The sequence below is a fragment of the Eumetopias jubatus genome, unplaced genomic scaffold (genome assembly GCF_037043125.1).
Source record: "Eumetopias jubatus isolate StellerSeaLion01/CBP00866 unplaced genomic scaffold, mEumJub1_p1.0 scaffold_15, whole genome shotgun sequence".
In the NCBI taxonomy this organism is placed as follows: Eukaryota; Metazoa; Chordata; class Mammalia; order Carnivora; family Otariidae; genus Eumetopias; species Eumetopias jubatus.
The window spans coordinates 43,206,848-43,228,424 of record NW_028274821.1 but is presented as its reverse complement, the minus strand read 5'-3'; the positions used below and the strand labels follow the sequence as shown (position 1 = coordinate 43,228,424).

The 21,577-nt window shown below is 37.0% G+C and overlaps 1 protein-coding gene across 2 annotated transcripts in view; it reads right to left on the bottom strand.

Moving 5' to 3' along the window:
- CNTLN (centlein) overlaps positions 1-21,577 on the bottom strand; it is a 298,123-nt gene that overhangs the window by 275,222 nt on the left and 1,324 nt on the right. For both annotated transcript variants that reach the window (XM_028107236.2, XM_028107237.2), the window contains exon 2: positions 15,940-16,028. In XM_028107236.2, the coding sequence (XP_027963037.1) occupies positions 15,940-16,028 (89 nt within the window). The remainder of the gene's footprint in view (positions 1-15,939; positions 16,029-21,577) is intronic.

Below are 21,577 nucleotides of genomic sequence, written 5' to 3'. Positions count from 1 at the left end.
CTAATTTGTCTGACATAAGAATTGCTACCCCAGCTTTCTTTTGAGGTCCATTGGCATGGAAGATGGATCTCCATCCCTTTACTTTCAGTCTGGATGTATCTTTAGGTTCAAAATGAGTCTCTTTTAGACAGCATATGGATGGCTCCTGTCTTTTTAGCCAATCTGTGACCCTGTGCCATTTTATGGCAGCATTTAGGCCGTTCAGATTGAGAGTGATTATTGAAAGATATGAATTAACTGTCCTCATGTTGCCTGTGAAGACCTTGTTTTTATAGACTGTCCCTATAAATTTTTCTATATCACTCTTGGGGTCTTTCTCCTTTTATAGAACTCCCCTTAATATTTCTTGCAGGGCCAGCTTAGTGGTCACATATTCTTTCAGTTTCTGCTGGTCTAGGAAGCTCTGCACCTCTCCATCCATTCTAAATGAAAGCCTTGCCTGATAAAATATTCTTGGCTGCATGTTCTTCTCATTTAGTACCCTGAATATGTCTTGCCAGGCCTTTCTGGCTTGCCAGGTCTCTGTGGATAGGTTTGATGTTATTCTGATGTTCCTCCCTCTGTACGTAAGGAATTTCTTCCCCTTAACTGCCCTTAAGATGGTTTCCTTGGTTCTAAGATTTGCGAGTTTTACTATTACATGCCGGGGTGTTGACCCGTTTTCCTTGATCTTGGGAGGGGTCCTCTCTGCCTCTAGGACACGAGTGTTTGTTTCATCCCCCAGATTAGGGAAGTTCTCAGCTACAATTTGCTCAAATATATCTTCTAGTCCTCTCTCTCCCTCCACCCCCTCAGGGATTCCAATAATTCTGACACTGGAACGTTTCATTGTGTCACTTATTTCTCTGATTCTATATTCATGGATTCTGAGTTGTTTTTCCCTGGCCTCTTTTCCCTTTTTATCTATTAATTGGTCTTCTAGGTCACTAATTCATTCTTCTGCCTCGCTTACCCTAGCTGTTAGATTAATCTAGATTGGATCTCATTGATAGTATTTTTAAGTTCTGCCAATTCAGCTTTCATTTCTGCCCTTAGAGACTCTATGTTGCCATTAATTGATTTCTCCATTCTAGCTATCGTCTTCACAATTGCTAGCCTGAATTCCATCTCTGACATCTTGGTTATATCTGAATCAATTTGTAAATCTGTGGCATAAGTCATAGTCCCTGAGTCTTTCCTATTTTGGGGATTCCTCCTCCTAGTCATTCTGTTGAGGGGTGGTTGAGGGAATGAGTCCAAATTATTGACCACAACCAAGCAAGATGCACCTATTTTCTAGGGACCTTGGGGTTGCTGGCCTCTTGTTTTCCCAGCCTGTCTTCTTGGAGAGGGGCCTGCCATGCTGTTACTCAGGCAACCCTGTTTGGACAGAGCTGCCCTGCCCCCTGGGACAGGAGATGGGCTCAGTGAAAACCAGTTTTGGGGGCTTTTGTTCTCTCGCAGCTTTCCCTGGTGGCTTTCCACGTCTCTTCCAAGAGTCAGAGCAGAAGAGACTGTTTCTAACCCTCTGCCTCAGAGCAGAGAGATCGCAGTCTGTTCTTCATTGAGCTCTCCAGGCCACACCATCTCCGTTTCTGTCTGTGCTGCTATAAACTGCAGTGTCCTGGGTTGTGCGCCCCTCAGCAGCACTCCCAGTCCTCGCCTGCGGGTCAGGGCACGTCTCTGCCCTTTGTGCTTCTAAAACCACCAGCCGCCCCCCGTTCGCAGGCGCGGCCCCATCACTCCGTGCTTCCATCCAGGGGGCTACCCTAAAGTCCTTTCCCCGTTACTACTGGTCTGTGAGTCTGTGCCCGGTACCCAGCATGGGAGGCTATCACTAACCGGGGGTGTAGGATCCCCACGGCTGGCTCCCTCCCCCTTCTGTTTATCCTCTGATATCTGCCCACGGAATCACAGCTCCCCACTTCATACCTCAAAACCAACCGCCTACGACATTCTGTTTGTAGAGATCCAGATCTATCTTCTTGCATCTCAGGCTGATTTCATGGGTGTTCAGAGTGGTCTGGTAGATATCCAGCTCAATTCCAGGGACCAGTTGGAATAGGGTCCCCTACTCCTCCTCCATCTTCCCCACCCCATCAAAACTCCATGTTTCTTAAATGTTTATCATTCTACCTACTGAAGTTGCAATGTTACCTTATGCATTCAAAGATAAAATACAGTGGCAGTATCATATGGCACTAATAATATACTGAAGTGAGAGTTTATATATAATAGCAAGGCAATTGGATTTGTAGGGCTAATAAACAAGTGATATATACAAAATGTGCTTTTGGCAGTAGTTCATGATAAAGTCATAAAATGACAGGTAAACTCAAAATATAAAATAATACTTCCTACAAATTCATAAGGAAACTACAATATATACAAATGTTTTCTATTTGTGTGCTATTATTCAATTGGGAAATCAAAATTTTATTTTCAACAACAAACTTCTACTTAGAATTAGTGAAACTGTTTTTACATCTTTTTTCAGAGATCAAGGAAGGAATTACATTAATATCAATATACTCATCAGAGTACTCAGCAAACTCTAGCACAGATTGTCTCTACAGGTGTTTTTCTGACTAGACAATACTCTTTAACAACTAGGCACAGAGCTATCTTTCTCTCTCAACACAGTGTTTGACACTCAGATGACACTCAATTGATATTTGCTGAGTGAGTAAATATGGTAGAAATATTTGCTTTAGTGATGGCTATACATTTCTGAATCTCATAGTTTAGTTTCCTTGCAACATTTGGTAGCCTCTAGACAACAAATCTAAAGGTAGAAAGGTTCCTCTAGGTATATACTGAAAAGGTACTACAGGCGCCTGGCTGGGTCAGTCAGTAGAGCACGTGACTGCTGATTTCAGGGTTGTGAATTCGAGCCCCATGTTGAATGTAGAGATTACTTAAAAATAAATCTTAAAAAAAAAAAACACTTTAAAAAGGTCTTAGAATTTTCATTAGTTACCTTGAACCTAAATTCTATAAATTATTTTCTTTGGTGTTTATATATTGCTTTGTCTCAAAGTAAAGATATAAAACAGAATTGATGTTTGAAAAAGAAATCAGTAAGACATTCAGAGCTGAGATACCAGGAGCCTAGACAGAGGGACTAGAAATCAAGGACATAGAGGAATTACTGGATCTGAGTGACAAAGAAAAAGAGAAAGTGACTGAGGCACCTGTGTGGCTCATTTGGTTAAGCCTCTGATCCTTGATTTTGGCTCAGGTCATGATCTCAGGGTTGTGAGATCGAGCCCTCCATCAGGCTTGATCTCACAACCTAGTTGTGCAGCCTGCTTGGGATTTTCTCTCTCCCACTCCCTCTGCCAGTCCCTCACTTTCTCTCTCTCTCTTTCTCTCGCTACCGCTCGCTCTCTCAAAAAAAAAAAGAGAGAGAGAGAGAAAGCAACTGAACTTGGGAATTGATTTTCTATTCAAAAAGTGACCAAACAGTATCAAAGATTACCCTCAAGATGTGAAATTTAGAGAAAAGGAAGAAAATGGTATGCTTGTGGTAGTAAAATAGTTATACAGTAAAAAAACAAAAAACAAAAAAACCTCAAAGGAGAAGCCATTAAGTTCTATAAATAATATACTGAATTTGAAGGGCACTATAGGACATGAATTAGAAATACCATAGGAAAAGGATATAGAAAGATATATAAAAGAAAAAGCCCACATAAAAGGATATAGAATGGCTCTTAGACTTTAGTCATGCATAATAAGAAAAATGGAAGTTAAAACTATTTCAGGATATCATTTTTTACCTTTCAGATATGCAAAAATACAAAAGTTTGAAAACAATGTGATGGCCAGGATGTGGGGAAAACAGGCACCTTCTTACATTGCTAGTAGAAATATAAACTGTCACAATTTGGTAATACTTGCCACAATTACAACTGTATATATGTTTTGTATGTTTTGATCTACTGTATAAATCTATCTTTATTAAACAAATTCTCCCAAAATTTAGAAGCTTACAACAACAATGAAAGACTGACATCTGTCATGACTCTCAGGACCTCTACTGACCCATTCCCTAGTGAAACTGGTGAACATTATTTTAAAACAATCACCGAAAACTTGTTTTCACTGAAAAAGAAGAAATATCTTTTCAACAACATCTACAAAAATCCAATAAGAAAGGCAACCATTTATGGAAATTAAAAGGGAAAAAAACTGGGAAACTTCCAAGTATGAGGAAATTAAACACACTCCTAAATAAATAATGGGTCATAGAGGAAATCAAAAGAGAAACCAGAAAATATTTTTGAGATGAGTGAAAATGAAAACACAAAATATCAAAACATATGAGATGTAGCTAAAGCAGTGCTTAGAGGATATTTATGGCTCTAAATACCTACATTAAGGAAGAAGAAAGGTCTGAAGTCAATAACCTAATGTTCCACCATTAGTGAAAAAATGAAAGCTAACTAAACCTAAAGCAAGCAAAGAGGAGGAATAATAAAGAGTAGTGAAAATATTAATGAAACAGAGAATAGAAAAGCAACAGAGAAAATTAATGAAACGAAGAGCTGTTTTTTTTTTTTTTAAAGATTGTATTTATTTGTTAGAGAGAGAGAGATAGTGAGAGATAGTGAGAGCAGGAACACAAGCAGGGGGAGTGGGAGAGGGAGAAGCAGGCTTCCTGCTGAGCAGGGAGCCCGATGCGGGGCTGAATCCCAGTACCCTGGGATCATGACCTGAGCTGAAGGCAGACGCTTAATGACTGAGCCACCCAGGTACCCCAGAGCTGTTTTTTTTTTAAAAGATTGATCAATAAAACTGACAAGGCTTTACCTAGACTGGCCACAATAAAGAGAGAAGTCACAAATTATCAGGATCAGAAATTAAAAGAAAGAGGATATTACTACCAACCTAATAAAAATGAAAAGGATTATAAAGGAATGCTCTGAAAAATTATATGCCAGCAAATTAGATAACCTAAATAAAATTCCTAAAAAGACACAAATTACCAAAACTGACACAAGAAAAAAGTAGCAAACCTGAACTAACCTATTCAATTAGCAATAAAAAAATAACCACAAAGCCCAGGACTATGGCTTATGGCTGGGGCGGGGGGGGGGGGGGTTTATGGCTGAATTCTATCAAACATTTAAAGAACAACTAATACCAGTTCTTCAATAACTCTTCTGAAAAAATAAAAGGAAATACTTCCCAACCCATTTTATAAGGCCCATATTACCCTGATACAAAAAACAAAGACATCATAAGGAAAAAAACAAAACAAAACAGCCAACTACAGACTAATACTTCTTATGAATACACAAAACTTCTCAACAAAATACTAAAACCCAAATCCAACAACATATCAAAAAAATTATACATCATGACCACCAAATGGAATTTATCCCAGGAATATAAAGTTAGTTTAACTTCTGAAAATCAATTAATGTCATACATTGTATCAATAGACTGTAAAACAAAAAATCACACAATCATCTCAATATACATAGAAAGTACATGTGACAAAATCTAATAACCTTTCATAATAAAAACAAACTATGAATAGATGGGAACTTCCTAAACCTGCTAAAGGACATCTATGAAAACCCCACAGATAACATTATACCTAATGGTGAAGGACTGGATGCTTTCTCCCTGTGATCAAGAATAAGACAAGGATTAAAAAAAAAAAATAATAAGACAAGGATGTTGGCTCTGGTCTCTTCTGTTCAACAATGTACAGGAGTTCTAGCCAGAGCAAGTAGGCAAGAGAAAGAAATAAAACACATCAAGGTTGAAAGGAAGAAGCAAAACTATCTCTATTTGTAGACAATATGATCTCATAGAAAATCCTAAAGAATCCACTGAAAAAAGAATTAGAATAAATGAGTTCAGTACGCTTGCAGGTTATGACATCAATATGCAGAAATCAACTGTAATCTACACAGTTACATTAAACAATCTGAAAATAAAGTTAAGAAAACAATTTCATCTATAATATAATCATTAATAATAAAATATTTAGGAATAAATTTATCCAAAACAGTACAAAATATAAACTCTGAAAACATGGTTGAAAGAAATTTTAAAGGACTAAATAATTGGAAAAACATTCCATGTTCATGATATAGAAAACTTAACATTGTTAAGATGGCAATATTCCCCAAACTGATCTACAGATTCAACATAATCCCTATCAGAATTCCAGGTCACTTCTTTGTAGAAATTGATAAACTGACACTAAATTTCATTTGGAATTACAAGGGACCCAGAATAGCCAAAACACTCTTAAAAACAAAGAACAAAGTAGCATGACTCCCAACTGATTTCAAACTTACTACAAAACCACAGTCCTCAGTTTAACACTGGAACAAGAATGGACATACAGATCAATGGAATAGCACTGAGAATTCAGAAATAAACTCATGCATCTCTGGTCAACCCATTTTTAACAAATGCAAAGACCATCCAATGGGGGGAAAACAGTCTTTTCAAGCTGGGACAACTGTCTATCCACATGCAAAAGAATGAAGTTGGATCCTTAATTCACACCATTTACAAAACTTAATTCAAAATGGATCAAAGTCATAAATGCACTATTATCACTGTTTGTGAGGAAGGGAAAGGAACAGCTGGAGAAATAAAAGACATATAAAATCCCAACTTTTAACTCCTAATGAAATAATAAATTCAGATAATCAATGTATACTAAAATTAGGTGAAACGTTGATGGAGAAGTGAACACTAGCATGGCACCAATACATTATTACATTTACTTTATAGATTACCCGTTGGCTTTAAGGTAAAAATACAACTTTATAATGAAGGGATCAGACTGTCATTACCTTAATGAACTGACTAATATTATCATTACTGAAAGTAGCACAATCAGACAATATGTGCTTTCATTTGAGATATGCTATGGAACAATCTATGAAATATTTGTGCCAAAAAAGTTGAATCTGAATATAATCAAGCTTTAGATTTACCTTTCAGTTTATAATAATTAAAGAGTAAAAGTTAAAGTGACAAAACAAGGAAGCAACCAAGTGAATCCAGAATACAAGACTTTCTAAAGGACAACTAATAACCATGTTGGTTTAACAAGATGATGCCATCAAACAGAAGAAGAGTACAGAATGTTCTAGACTAAAGAGACATAATCCATTGATCAAAGTTATCACAAAAAGATCTCAATAAGACACTATGTGCTTTCTGATATGACGTGATAAGAATTATATAATTATATCTAAGAAGATTTTTGCCAAAACAGGAGATCTGAATAAGCCTTTAGGTCTAATGACAAGTTTATGGTAACTATAGGATACAGAATATTACAATCAGGAAAATCCAAAATGTGAGAAACTCTACAGGATAAATGAACCAATTTATTTATTTTAAGTTTCAAAGAGAGGGGCGCCTGGGTGGCTCAGTTGCTTAAGCATCCGACTCTTGATTTCAGCTTAGGTCATGATCTCAGGATCGTGGGATCAAGTCCCCCATTGGGCTCTGCGCTCCTTGCTCAGTGGGGAGCCTGCTTAAGATTCACTGTCTCCCTCTGCCCCTCCCCCCACTCAAATAAGTAAATCTTTAAAAAAATAAATAAAGTTGCAAAGAGAAAAAAGAGAAGGATAAGGAACCTATATATTCAGTGGGTAGACTTTTTTTGGGTCCTCATAGGAACAAATGAAAAAAAATTTTTTTTGAGGGAGAGAGAAACAGCATGAGCAGAGGTGGGGGGCCAGAGAGAGACAAAGAGAATCTCAAGCAGGCTCCACACTCAGCACCCCAGAACAAACCAACTTTTTAAAGAAGTATGAGACTAGGGGCATCTGGGTGGCTCAGTAAGTTAAGTGTCTGACTCCAGATTTCAGCTTCCTTGAGATTCTCTCTCTCTCCCTCTATCTCTGCCCCCTCCACCCCTGCTTGTGCTCTCTCACATGCTCTCCCTCCAAAAAAAAAAAAAAAAAAAGAAGAAGAAGTATGAGGCTATTGGAGAAATCTGAAAATTGACTGGATATCTGACTGTACTCAGGTTATAATTATAGGACTCCTAACTATGTCCCCATGGTTTTATTAAAAAGAGCCCTATCTTTTAGAGATAGAATCAATCCTCATTCAAGGACTCAGAATTTGTGAATTTGCTTATTCACTAAAATTCATTTATAAGCCTACAATCAATATCCATCGCATTTTTCAGTCATTTGCATCCCAACGTGGCAAAAAATTTGAGTCACCCAAACCACATGTTGCCAGCGGAGGTTAAACAAGGAGATGTTCTGTTTCAGTTTTCATACCATAGGTAAGTTCTTCTCATGGTCTATTTAGTGTGACATTTTTCACAATTTTGCACTTTTTATTGATGATTTCACTGTTAAAAATCATCACCAAGCACAATGCTGAAATGCTATCTAGTGTTCCTAAGTGCAAGAAAACTGTGATGTGCCTTTTGAAGTAAAGGGTGTATTAGACAACTTTTGTTCAGGCATCAGTTATAGGGTATCACAAGTTCAACTGTAATGAATCAAAAATACATATTAAATAAGATGTCTTTAAAGAGAAGCATACATAAAACAATGTTATATGTTGACCAGCTGACAAAAAGTTGTGCCAAAGGCTCATAGGAACCTAAACCTTTACTTCCCCACAAGCAGTGGTCCAGTGTTGGATAATTCAATGTTTGCAAAGACTTTATAGAACATATCTGCTGTGAATAACAAGAACTGACTATAAAGACTTATGTAATTGTGGATGATGTCTGGGATTTGCTTCAAAATAATCCATTACTGGTAGAGGGAGCAGAAAAGGAAGTAGAAGTTTACTGATAAAATCAAGTTGGTCATGAGTTGATAACTGTTTAAGCTGGGTGATGAGTAAACATGGGAGTTCATTAATATATAATCTCTGCCTTTGTATCTAATTGAAATATTCCATAAAAAAAGCAAAACACATGCACACAAATATATGTACCAGCATACCTCGTTTTACTGTGCTTTGCTGTATCATGCTTTGCAGATACCAAGTTTTTCACAAATAGAAGGTTTGTCGCAATCCTGTGTCAAGTAAGTCTACTGGTACCATTTTTCCAACAGCATCTGCTCACTTCATGTCTTGTAATTGTTTTAGGGCACCACGGACCACATGCATATACGACAGCAAACTTAACTGATAAACAGGTGTGCCCTGACTGCCCCCCTGACTGGCCATCCCCCATCTCTTTCCCTCTCCTCAGGCCTCCCTATTCCCTGAAACACAACAATATTGAAATTAGGCCAATTAATAACCCTACAGAGGCCGCTAGCATCCAAGTGAAAGGAAGAGTTGCACATCTCTCCTGAAATCAAAAGCCAGAAATAATTAAGCTTAGTGAAAAAAGGCATGTCAAAAGCCAAGATAGGCCAAAAGCTAGGCCTCCTGCACCAAAGAGTTAGCCAAGCTGTGAATGCAAAGGAGAAGTTCTTGAGGGAATTAAAGTTTCTACTCCAGTGAACATAAAAATGATAAGAAAGCTAAACAGCCTTACTGCTAATATGGAGTAAGTTTTAGTGGTCTGGACAGATCAAACCAGCTACAACATTCCCTTAAGCCAAAGCCTAATCCAGAGCAAGGCCCTAACTCTCTTCAATTCTGTGAAGCTGAGAGAAGTGAAGAAGCTACTGAAGAAAAATCTGAAGCTGGCAGAGGTTGGTTCATGAAGTTGAAGGAAAGAAATCACCACCATGACCTAAAAGTGCAAGGTGAAACAGCAGGTGCTAATGGACAAGCTACACCAAGTTATCCAGAAGATCTAGCTAAGAGAATTAATAAAGGTGGCTACACTAAATGACAGATCTTCAATATAGATGAAACAGCCTTCTATTGGAAGAAGATGCAGTCTAGGACTTCCATAGCTAGAGAGAAGTCAATGCCTGGCTTCAAAACTTCAAAGGACAGGCTGACTCTATTGTTAGGGGCTAATGCATCTGGAGACTTTAAGTTGAAGCCAATGCTCATTTACCATTTTTGAAAACCGTAGGGCCATTAAGAATTACACTAAATCTACTTTGCCTATGCTCAATAAATAGAACAACAAAGTATGGATGACAGTACATCTCTTTACAACATGGTTTACTGAATATTTTAAGCCCACTGTTGAGAACTACTGCTCAGAAAAAAAAATTTAAAAAAAGGTTCCTTTCAAAATGTTACTGCTCACTGACAATCTACCTGGTCACCCAAGAGCTCGGATGGACAATGTTTTAATGCCTGCTAACACAACATCCATTTTGAAGCCCGTGGATCAAGGAGTCATTTCAACTCTCAAGTCTTATAATTTAAGAAATAGACTTTGTAAGGCTATAGCTGCCATAGATCATGATTTTTCTGATGGATCTGGGCAAAGTCAATTGAAAAGCTTCTGGAAAGGAGTCACCATTCTAGATGCCATTAAGAACAGTCATGATTCATGGAAAGAGGTCAGCATATCAACATTACCAAGAGCTTGGAGGAAGCTGATTCCAACCCTCATGGATGACTTTGAGGGATTCAAGACTTTGGTGGAAGAAGTAATTGCAGGTGTGGGGGAAACAGCAAGAGAATTAGAATTAGAAGCTGAGTCTGAAGATGTGATTGAACTGCTGTAATCTCATAATAAAGTTTTAACAGATTATGAGTTGCTTCTTACGGATGAACAAAGAAAGTAGTTTCTTGAGAGGTTTCCTGGTGAAGATGCCATAAGATTGTTGAAATGACAACAAAGGATTTAGAAACTTTCAGTTTGAAAGAATTCACTCCAATTTTGAAAGAAATTCTGCAGGTAAAATGGTATCAAACAGCATCGCACGCTATAGAGAAATCTTTCAGGAAAGGAAGAGTCAACTGATGCAGCAAACTTCATTGTCCTCTTACTTTAAGAAATGGCCAAAGCCACCACAACCTTCAGCAACTACAACCCTGATCAGTCAGCAGCCATCAACATCAAAGCAAGACGCTCCAGCAGTAAAAAGATTACAACTCACTGAAATCTCAGATGATGGTTAGCATTTTTTTAGCAATAAAGTTTTTTTTGGGGGGGAACCAACATAGTATTTTTTAATTAAGGTATGTACATTGTTTTTTAGACATAATGCTACTGCACACTAATAGACTACAGTACAGTGTAAACATAATTTTTATAGGCACTGGAAAAAAAAATTCTGGGGCACCACGGTGGCTCAGTCAGTTAAGTGTGTGCCTTTGGCTCAGATCATAATCCCAGGGTCCTGGGATCAAGGACTGACTCAGTGGGGAATCTGCTTCTCCCGCTCCCTCTGCCCCCTCCCCCCGCCACTTGTGATCTCTCTCTCTCAAATAAATAAATAAAATCTTAAAAAAAAAGAAAACCAAAAATCTCATTTGACTTGCTTTATTGCAATATTTGTTTTATTTTGGTCTGGAACCAAACCTACAACATCTCCAAGGTGTGCCTATATACAGACACCCAACCAAAAAACTTAGCAGAAATTATAACATAGTGCCAAAAAGTGGGAAAAAAAAGAAAGGAATTACAGACAAGCATTTTTCCAAAAGGGTACTAATGGCACTTGGAGCAGTATAATTCTTTAATTAAGCAGGATTAACCTACTCATTTCAGTATGTTCAGCCACCCAAGCCTGTCAGTACTTGACACTAACAATGCAAGCAAAGCTTTATCCACAAGGCCATTCATCACAACATCACAACACAATTTTTAAATGAAATAATCTTAACGTATAAAAACAAACTACTGATTAAATGTAAATATAATGTATCAAAATAATAGAATATATTGTAACCACTAAAAATGATACTGTACTTACTCTAAAGATGATTAACTTGATGAAGATGATACTGACATCCATAAATTACATTGCCTTGAATAAATCCCTGTCAGCATGGAAAATAAGAAAGGGGCCAAAATGGACCATAAATATGAGAAACATCTTACAGACAGAAAGATGCGCTCACAAACCCAGAGGAGAAAAATCATAATTCAAAACCCAAACGGTGCATACAGTGGAAGCTGCTTTTTCTCAAAAAGTCCCAGAGAAAGGCTTTAAGTACCAATTGGTAAACATAGAGAACAGAAGGCAAAAGGAATCAAGAAAACTAATAAAGGAACCACTTACCAAAAAGCTGAGTTTCTCACTCACCTGCAGTATTTACCTACAGCAAATGGCCAAAGACTGTTTTCCTCCATCAAAAGAAAGTCTTAAATCTTCAGGTTGAAAGGACCCACCAAAAGCTAAGAAGGTTGCATTTTTTAAAAACCCAAATTAATCAATGATAATAAATGTTACAATATTACACATAAAGAGAAAATCCAAAAGTTTAAGCAAGCTACCTAGAAAGAAATAAGAATCATACTTGCACTGGGATCACACATGTACTTGGCAGCACCTCTGTATGCTAAAAGAAGACACTAGGCCTATACTTTAAAAAATCTGAAGAAAATCACGGTGACATAAAATTTCATATTGGAAGTCTGGGTGGCTCAGTTGGTTGCGTGTCTGCCTTCAGCTCAGGTCATGATCCCAGGGTCCTGGGATCGAGTCCTGCGTCAGGCTCCCTGCTGAGCAGGAAGCCTGCTTCTCCCTCTCCCTCTGCCTGCTACTTCCCCTGCTCATGCTCTCTCTCTCTCTCTCTCAGATAAACAAATAAAATCTTAAAAGAAAAATCTTTAAAAATTAAAATAAAATAAAATTTCATATTCAGCTAAATTATCAGTCAAGCATAAGGACAAATGAAAGACATTTTCAGGGATATAAGGAGTCAGAAATTGGAATACTTGTGCATCCTTTCTGAGAAATAATTATGAAAACCCAACAAAAAGAAAAAGAAAGATGTGGGAACCCAGCAACTGTGGAACTAGTCTAAGAGTACAATGAAAAGAAATTCTAGGATAACTATGAAAAGGTTTAGAAAGCAATTGGTCCAAATTCATACCAGAAGCCAACAGGGCTCAAGGAAGAATGTCTTCAGTCACTATACAAACACAGACATTCTTATTATAAGAAAAAGCAGAAAAGAAGGGCAATTAGAAATCCAAGGGGAAATAATATTGTCCAGGAAGACCAAGGTATAGATATTAAACAGACTTAAATGTAGCATTATTTGGGTAACTAACTAATGGACTACACAGAAAGACAGTGTATTTGACTTTGATATTGAGAATATTCTTTTTTGAAAGACAAAGATTGAATGGTATACCATTCTTCCTTTTTAACAGGTTGAAACATACTAAACAGTTCTCTAGGAAATAATGTTCACATAATTATAAAACTATAAATGCCACTTAAACAGGTTTCCAATTTCAAAAGTCAACTCAAATTCCAAAGTCTCTCATTGTATGACATATGGACAACATCAGAATTATCTGGAAAGCTTATTTTAAAAAGACTTCTGGACTTCATCTAGAGATTCAGTTCATCAGGGGAAAGTCCCAGAGATGTGCCTTTTAACAAATTTGCCAGGTATATCTTTTGCACACTAAAATTTCGAGAATCATAGCTGTAAAGCAATAATCTCCAAAATTTTCCATTACATACCTTACCAGCAAAAGGCTTTTGAGTATCCACCCCCAAATATATGTGCACTTATTTACAAATTATATATATTTACTTTTATATGTATATTATGTATACTGAAAAATAGAAATCTCAAAGGATAAGACAAATGACCCAGTATTTTAATATTTGTCTTGAACAAGAAGAAAGTGAAAATTAAAGATAGTTTTAGCGAGTTTAAAAAAAATATCTACCAAATTAATCAAAACCACAAGGAGATACCGCCTCACACCAGTCAGAATGGCTAAAATTAACAAGTCAGGAAACGACAGATGTTGGCGAGGATGCAGAGAAAGGGGAACCCTCTTACACTGTGGGTGGGAATGCAAGCTGGGTGCAGCCACTCTGGAAAAAGTATGGAGGTTCCTCAAAAAGTTGAAAATAGAGCTACCCTATGACCCAGCAATTATAGTATTAGGTATTTACCCCAAAGATACAAATGTAGTGATCCAAAGAGGCACCTGCACCCCAATGTTTATAGCAGCAATGTCCACAATAGCCAAACCATAGAAAGAGCCCAGATGTCCATCGACAGATGAACAGATAAAGGTATGGTATGTATAAATAAAATACTACTCAGCCATCAAAAAGAATGAGATCTTGCCATTTACAACGATGTGGATGGAACTAGAAGGTATTATGCTAAGCAAAATAAGTCAATGAGAGAAAGGCAATTATCATATGATCTCACCCATATGTAGAATTTAAGAAACAAAACAGGGGATCATAGGGGAAGAGAGGAAAAAATAAAACAAGATGAAACCAGAGAGGGAGACAAACCATAAGAGACTCTTAATCATAGGAAATAAACTGAGGGCTGCTGGAGGGGAGAGGGGTGTAGGGATGGGGTAACTGGGTGATGGACATTAAGGAGGGCATGTGATGTAATGAGCATTTGGTATTATATAAGACTGATGAATCACTGACCTCTACCTCTGAAACCAACAATACATTATATGTTAATTAATAGAATTTAAATTAAAAATAAATAAATAAAAATACCAAATTAGAAAATTGGAAAATATATACAAATAAAATGAGAGGAGTATAACGAGAGAATCACAGAAATGACTACTGAGGACGCCTGGGTGGCTCAGTCGTTGGGCGTCTGCCTTTGGCTCAGGTCATGATCCCAGGGTCCTGGGATCGAGCCCTGCACCCTGCATCGGGCTCCCTGCTCAGCGGGAAGTCTGCTTCTCCCTCTCCCATTCCCCCTGCTTGTGTTCCCTCTCTCGCTGTGTCTCTCTCTGTCAAATAAATAAATAAAATCTTCAAAAAAAAAAAAGAAAGGACTACTGAAATCCCAAGAATATATCTTCTAGAAGTCTTATTCAGCTAGAAAACAGAATGGGATTGTGAGTGATCACATTTTATCTCAAGGATGACTGAGGAAGTAACAGGGTACTGCAACAAAAGGCTAATTCTGATTATCAAAAGGGAAAAACTGATGAGCTGGACATATAAGCAACATGAAGAGAAAGTAATTACACTATTTTAAGAGTTCACAATAACCAAGGATGGTAAAACTATACATAGGTATGATTCACAGAATTTAAAAAGTTAATTCCAGAGAACACTGGAATGATCTTAGCGCTAGACACACCAAAGGTGAATAAAGTTCAAGTTACAAAAAATGATATTCAGATTATATAATCATGATTCCAATAAAGAAAAAGAAAAAGGCATCCATCCATATGCTTAGCTTTTCCTTAGGCAATGTACTGAAATCCATTTAACAGGAAACCAAGTGTTTTAATTGCTATGCAAAGCATCACGGGACTACTATATACCAAATGTTTGGTAAAGAGTACCCAGCATCACTCCACTGTTTCTAATGACCAAGAAGAGGGCCAATAATCTAACAGTTAAATGAATGGGCATCCACCACAGTGTAATATAGACTGCTAAGTGAAATCCCTCAGTCTATTCCAGAACACTTACTCTATTCTGGCACGGTCATCTCAGGCTTTGAAGTACACACTGCAGCTACCTCAGGGGAAAAGCAAGCCATGTCTAGGAAGGATCATGTCTAGAAAGTTGTCAACAGAGGCAGTTTCAGAGTAAAAAGCCAAATAACAGGTACTTCTCCAATTTTTAAAGTTGAGCTTTAATAGCTCAACACAAACATATACACACACAGAGAGACACAAAGAGACACACACAGCATCCGAGTCATAGTTTTATCTCTTACCTGCCAACTTCCCAAATATGTCAGAATACAAGCAGGAGATACGGCCTATTTGTATCTGGTGAATTGGCCCCCCTTGAAATAAGTCCAATAATTATAACATCATGCTCCCCATTCATTTGGAAATCAAATCTCTTTAGGGACTTACTGCCAAGTTTTAATTTTAATAATAAGGAAAAACAAATTCAACAAACCAAATCCTCATGGAAAAATAACTTGGGAGCTTACCTTTCCACAATCAAACTGACTGCTTGTGCAAGATCTGGGTTTGTCACCTGGAGACGTTTCCACAGAGACCATACAAATTCTTTATCAGCCTTAAAGAAACAAAAGACATTTTTAATGCACTGCTTTGTAGCTAAATCAGAGAAGACAGTACATTAAATTAAAAAATGAAAAAACAATTACTTGATCTCTAGTTCTGTAACTCTAAAATAGATTCTTGCAAAGTATAACAGGAAAGCTTTATTTTAAGAAGTTCTTACACTGCTACTCCACATTCACTTTTACTATTTCTACCACCCGCACTTTAGGGTTGTAAGTAAATGCTGGAATGCTGAATATCATGGTTAAATTTGGCTCCAAAAGAGAATTGTTCTCTATTTACCACTCCAGTTTTCAGCCCCCCTTTTCAGCAAAATTCCTTGGAAGAGTTGCCTATAATGGTCTCCACTTCCTCACTTCCATTCACTCTATTACATCCTCCAGTCAGATGTCCCTCCCCAATATGATGCTAAATTCCTTTTTCAAGGTCCTCTATGTAGCCAAATCCCATAGACAATGGGCAGTTTTAGTCTTCTTTAATTTTTTTTATTACCATATAATGTATTATTTGTTTCAGGAGTACAGGTCTGTGATTCATCAGTCTTACACAATTCACAGCACTCACCATCGTACCTACCCTCCCCATTGTCCATCACCCAGCCACCCCATCCCCCCAACCCTCCTCCACTCCAGCAACCCTCAGTTTGTTTCCTGAGATTAAGAGTCCCCTATGGTTTGTCTCCCTCTCTGGTTTCATCTTGTTTCATTTTTCTGGGCAGTTTTAGTCTTAATGCCTAGGTCGGTTGTTATGACAGCTGTGGTTGAGAGCCAGAAGTCACTTTGGGGGAAGTTTTTAGAAATAGTGATGATCTAGAGATTCTGATTTAATTGGTTTCAGGTAAGGTTCAAGCACCAGTGTTTTTTTAAAGTCCCTCAGGTGATTCTGTGCACTCAAGGTTGAGAACCATTGCTCTAGGGGACCTCATTCAGTCCCACAGTTTTATGTGTTAACTGTACACTGAGGACTTCCAACATTTCCATCCTTAGCGGTTTTCTCCACCCCTAGGTGCAGACTCCAATCTCCAACTGCCTACTCAATAATTCCACTTGAATATCTAATAGATATCTCAAATTTAACTTATCCAAAAAAATTCTTGATTTCCTACTCTTTCACAAACCTACTCCTCTCTATAGCTCAGAAAATGACACCACCATCAAGTCATTTGTTCAAAGGCCTAACACCTACAAGTCAATTCTGTTCTCTTTTCCTCATACTTCATATCCAATCAGTAAATCCTATTGTCTTTACCTCCAACATATATTCCATTCTAACCACTTCTCACCACCTCCACCACCATCTTCCTAGTCCAAATCAACCCCATCTCTTGCCTAGCCATCCATGATGATCCCCTGGCCTCCTTATAGCTCAAAATCCTCCAATGGATTCCCATCAGATTAGGAAAATAATCCAAAATCTGTAACAAGGCTACAAAACCCCACATTATCTGACCCCATACACAACCTCATCTATCACTCTCTCCATTCATTATACACACTGGTTTTCTTGTTCTGCTTGTACCAGGGCCTTTGCACATGTACCATCCACCAGATTTTCATGTAGATTATTTCCTCACTTCATTCAGGTCTTTGCTTAAATGTCACCTCAAGAGAAATCTTCCCTACTATATAGCCACCCAAACTCGTAAGTCTCTGATAACCCTTTACCCTGTTTGTTTTTTTCACAGCACATTTCACAGTATTATATTTGGTTGGTTGGTTTTACTTGTGTGACAGATACTTCTATTTGTGTCTGTGTCCATCATCCAGTCTCTCCTTCCTATTAGTAACTGAAACCACTTGGCTCTTTGCTGTCCAATTAAAAGCCTGGCCCCTCTTATGTATGGATATGACTAAGTTCTGCCAATGAAATATAAAAGTTATTGCTGGAAATCTTAAAATTAGACTTATGTCTACCAAATGTGTTACAAATATTTTTTCCTAGTATATTGTTGCTTCTTTAATTTTATGATGGAGTGTTTTTGAAAAAGGGTAATTATTACTTTTATATATTCATATTTATCCATCTTTTCCACTATGGCTTATGGATTTTATGTATCAATTTTTCTAACTGGCCTTCTCTACTCAGATATTAGAAATATATCTACCTATATACTTCTAAAACTTTTGTTTTCATTTTTTAATGCTCAAATCTTTGATCTACTCTGTTTGATTGATAACTTGTTTTCAAAAGACTTTTGACAGCCTGAGTACTAGAGAGTACTACTTACCTAAACATTCCTATATATCATGCTTTACTTTATCCCTTTAGAAACAAGAATTTAGAGTTTGGGTATTAAAATGATTCAAATTAAAAACAAGAAATGCCAGTATATAAATCACGTCATAACCTGCCTGGAAGGTAGTGAAGGTAAGAAAGAATAAGCCATGCAACATAATCTGCTATGTAATCTCTCTATTTTTAAAAGGCATGTTGAGGAAATCACAAAATCCCTTGAAACCAATATTATCTATAAATTTATCTTACAGCTCACTTCAAAACAAAATAGCAAAGATTTACATGTATTTTCACCTCAACTTTTCTACCTAAAATACTAAGAAAGGTTAGCATTAGGTAAAAATGTAAAAGAGTAGGTTTTCATCATTTATGAGTTACTTCCACTTAAATATGACTTTTTTTTAAGATTTTATTTATTTATTTGACAGAGAAAGAGACAGCAAGAGAGGGAACAAAAGCAGGGGGAGTGGGAGAGAGAGAAGCAGGCTTCCCGCTGAGCAGGGAGCCTGATGCGGGGCTCGATCCTTGGGATCATAACTTGAGCCAGGGAAATAGGGAAATATGACTTAATAACAAAGGACTTAGCTCTAGCACAGTGAAAGAGATATAGCGAGAAATCCAAAAAAATCTGATGAAAAAAATCTACATCACAGAGTTTATTAAACTCAGCCTACAAAAGAGTTGACTAAATGCTTGGAGATCTGAGTCTAAATTATCTTAGTAATGGATTGGCCTTGACTTTCATGTATCAGCTGGTATAGAAATAAGAATCAACTTTGCAGACACAGACAACCAAAATTATCTTTTTCACTGGGTACATACTTTCCCAGCACCAAGTTCAGTGTCTGGCAACATAAGAGACCCTCAATTTACCTCTACTGGAGGAATGAATTAAACAAACATATGAAAACTATTTCCTGCATTTAATAAATAATTTGCCTATCAGAACCCAGGGAAAACAATGGAACGAATTTAACTACAAAGTATGGCACAAAGTATGGCACAAAACAATGGAATGAATTTAATTACAAAGTATGGCACAAAGTGGCCTCTCAATAAATTATCATTATGAAAAATAACTGCACAAAAAGATTCACATAACCAAAATACAACTACTAACACTGGTGAGAATTCTAATGGTACAGTAGGTTTTCAAAATTTTTTTTCTTTATGAATGACCGGATAAGTTTCCAACACACCTAAATATCTAACAAAAAATATAACTAGTCATATAATCTTAATTCCAACATCACATGCTTCATTAAACTTAGTTTCATCACTAAAGTTGAAGTAATAAACATATATTTCATTTATTTTATTTTATTTTAAAGTAAACTCTACATCCAATGCAGGGCTCGAACACGACCTGGAGATCAAGAGTCGCATGCTCTACCAACTGATCCAGCCAGGTATCAACATATATTTCATTTAAATGCCCTAAATAATTTTTAATCCAAAATTGGCTTATAGGTTTAGTGAGTATTTTTGGCTGCTACTGAAAAAGGAAATAGCTTTGAGAGATATATATGTACGTCACACATATATATATGTGTGTATATGTGTGTGTGTGTGTGTGTGTGTATACACACACACACACATATACACACACACACACACACACATATATAGCATTACTTCTTCTCTTCTGGTATTCTACAGGTGGTGATAAATGTGCACATACACACACACTTGCAATAACCTGAACTGCAAATAGAACACATTCTTGAAACTCATAATCAAAATTAATAAGAGTACGGTGAAGTTGGGTTCTAAATCAATGAATAAGGCATAAATGTCACAAACTTAAAACGTCCTTTGAAGCACCCTTGAAATTTCATTAGGAAAAGCTACATTAGGAAGCCAATGTCTTATCCTCAGTAGGTCCAATACAGACAGCTTTTCTCCCCACATTGACGTTAATCGTTTTCTTCAGCTAAGCATTATGTGCATGTTGCTTGCTAGTAGGGAGCCATATGGAAAAAAAAGAAACCTTTAATATTACAATCACATAGAGTTGGATGAGAAACACTTGGAATTGAGATTGTTTTCTTTTTATGCTTATTCTGAGTAATTCCAATGGGGTGGAATAGTACATGGACCCACTCAAACTTTCTTTTCTCCACCAAGTACATATAATGAAATTCCTGTAAGCTAAATGTGGGGGGAAAAAAACAACTAATCTGTATGAAGCTACTATTAATGACCAGAGACTAATTAGCAGGATTCTTTTTACCCAAACTGTACATTTGACCCATTTCTATGTCAAATTAATTTAGTAGATCTGAGCAGTATTTTCTCAAAAAGTAGAATTTAAAAGAAAAATCAGAGTGCACGACGAACAGTTAGGGTAAACATTCTTTCTGAAATTCTAGGTATGTGTATGTGCATATACTTACTACGTTAAGATGAAAAATGAATTTATTTTGGGTTGCAATTTTTGAAAGGTTTGAAAAACAGGGTTAATACTATGTTTTGGGGTAATGTGATTTCTAGCTGAGTAAGTAGAACAAATAAAAAAGGTCTAAAAGTGAATTATGTAAATTTTTTTTAATAAAACAATTGGGAGTTCAATTATTATTTCTCCCAAGTTTCCCCAAAAGCAGGAGTATGGTCTGACCAGTTTTGAATGGGTTACTGCCAATCTGATCTCACATTACTGGAATGTCTATGATCATCTAACAGTGTCAATATTACAAAAATCTCAAGAACCACCTCTATGACCATCTCTATTCTTACATCTGTCTAGAGCACTTTAATCATCTTCCTAGTCCATATATTGCCAACGTCACAAGGGCTGACACCGTATTTGAAACTACATTTTTAAAGAATAGGGAATGGATTTGGGGGATGGGGTCAGTGGGCTGTTTCCAACAGAGTGATTTCCCTAATCAAGTCAGTTATAAAAAGTATCTCAGCTCCTTAGCCAGCTGTAACTATGGGATATATAGACAAAGGGAAAGAGGAAAGTATAGAAGGTATAGGTAAAGAGCATCTGAGATTGAGACTTGTCAAAGTAACAAAAGCCTTTATCAGGGGTTAACATCTTTATCCAAGGGTGAGGTGTGTAGGTGAAAAAATGCTTTAGTTCACTGGTGTCTCTTATTTGTTCCTTTGCTCCTTATCCAGTGAAGAACAGAAAATGGGAAAATGAAAAAGAAGCAGTCATATTATTTCCCCAACCTGTTTAAGCAAATGCATATTCAATTTGAATAAAATTGTCCTGTTTTTACAGCTTTGACTCAATCACCAAGGACCTGCTAAAGGGGCAAAAGAACCCAATAGAACAAACTATGAAAAAGAATCAAT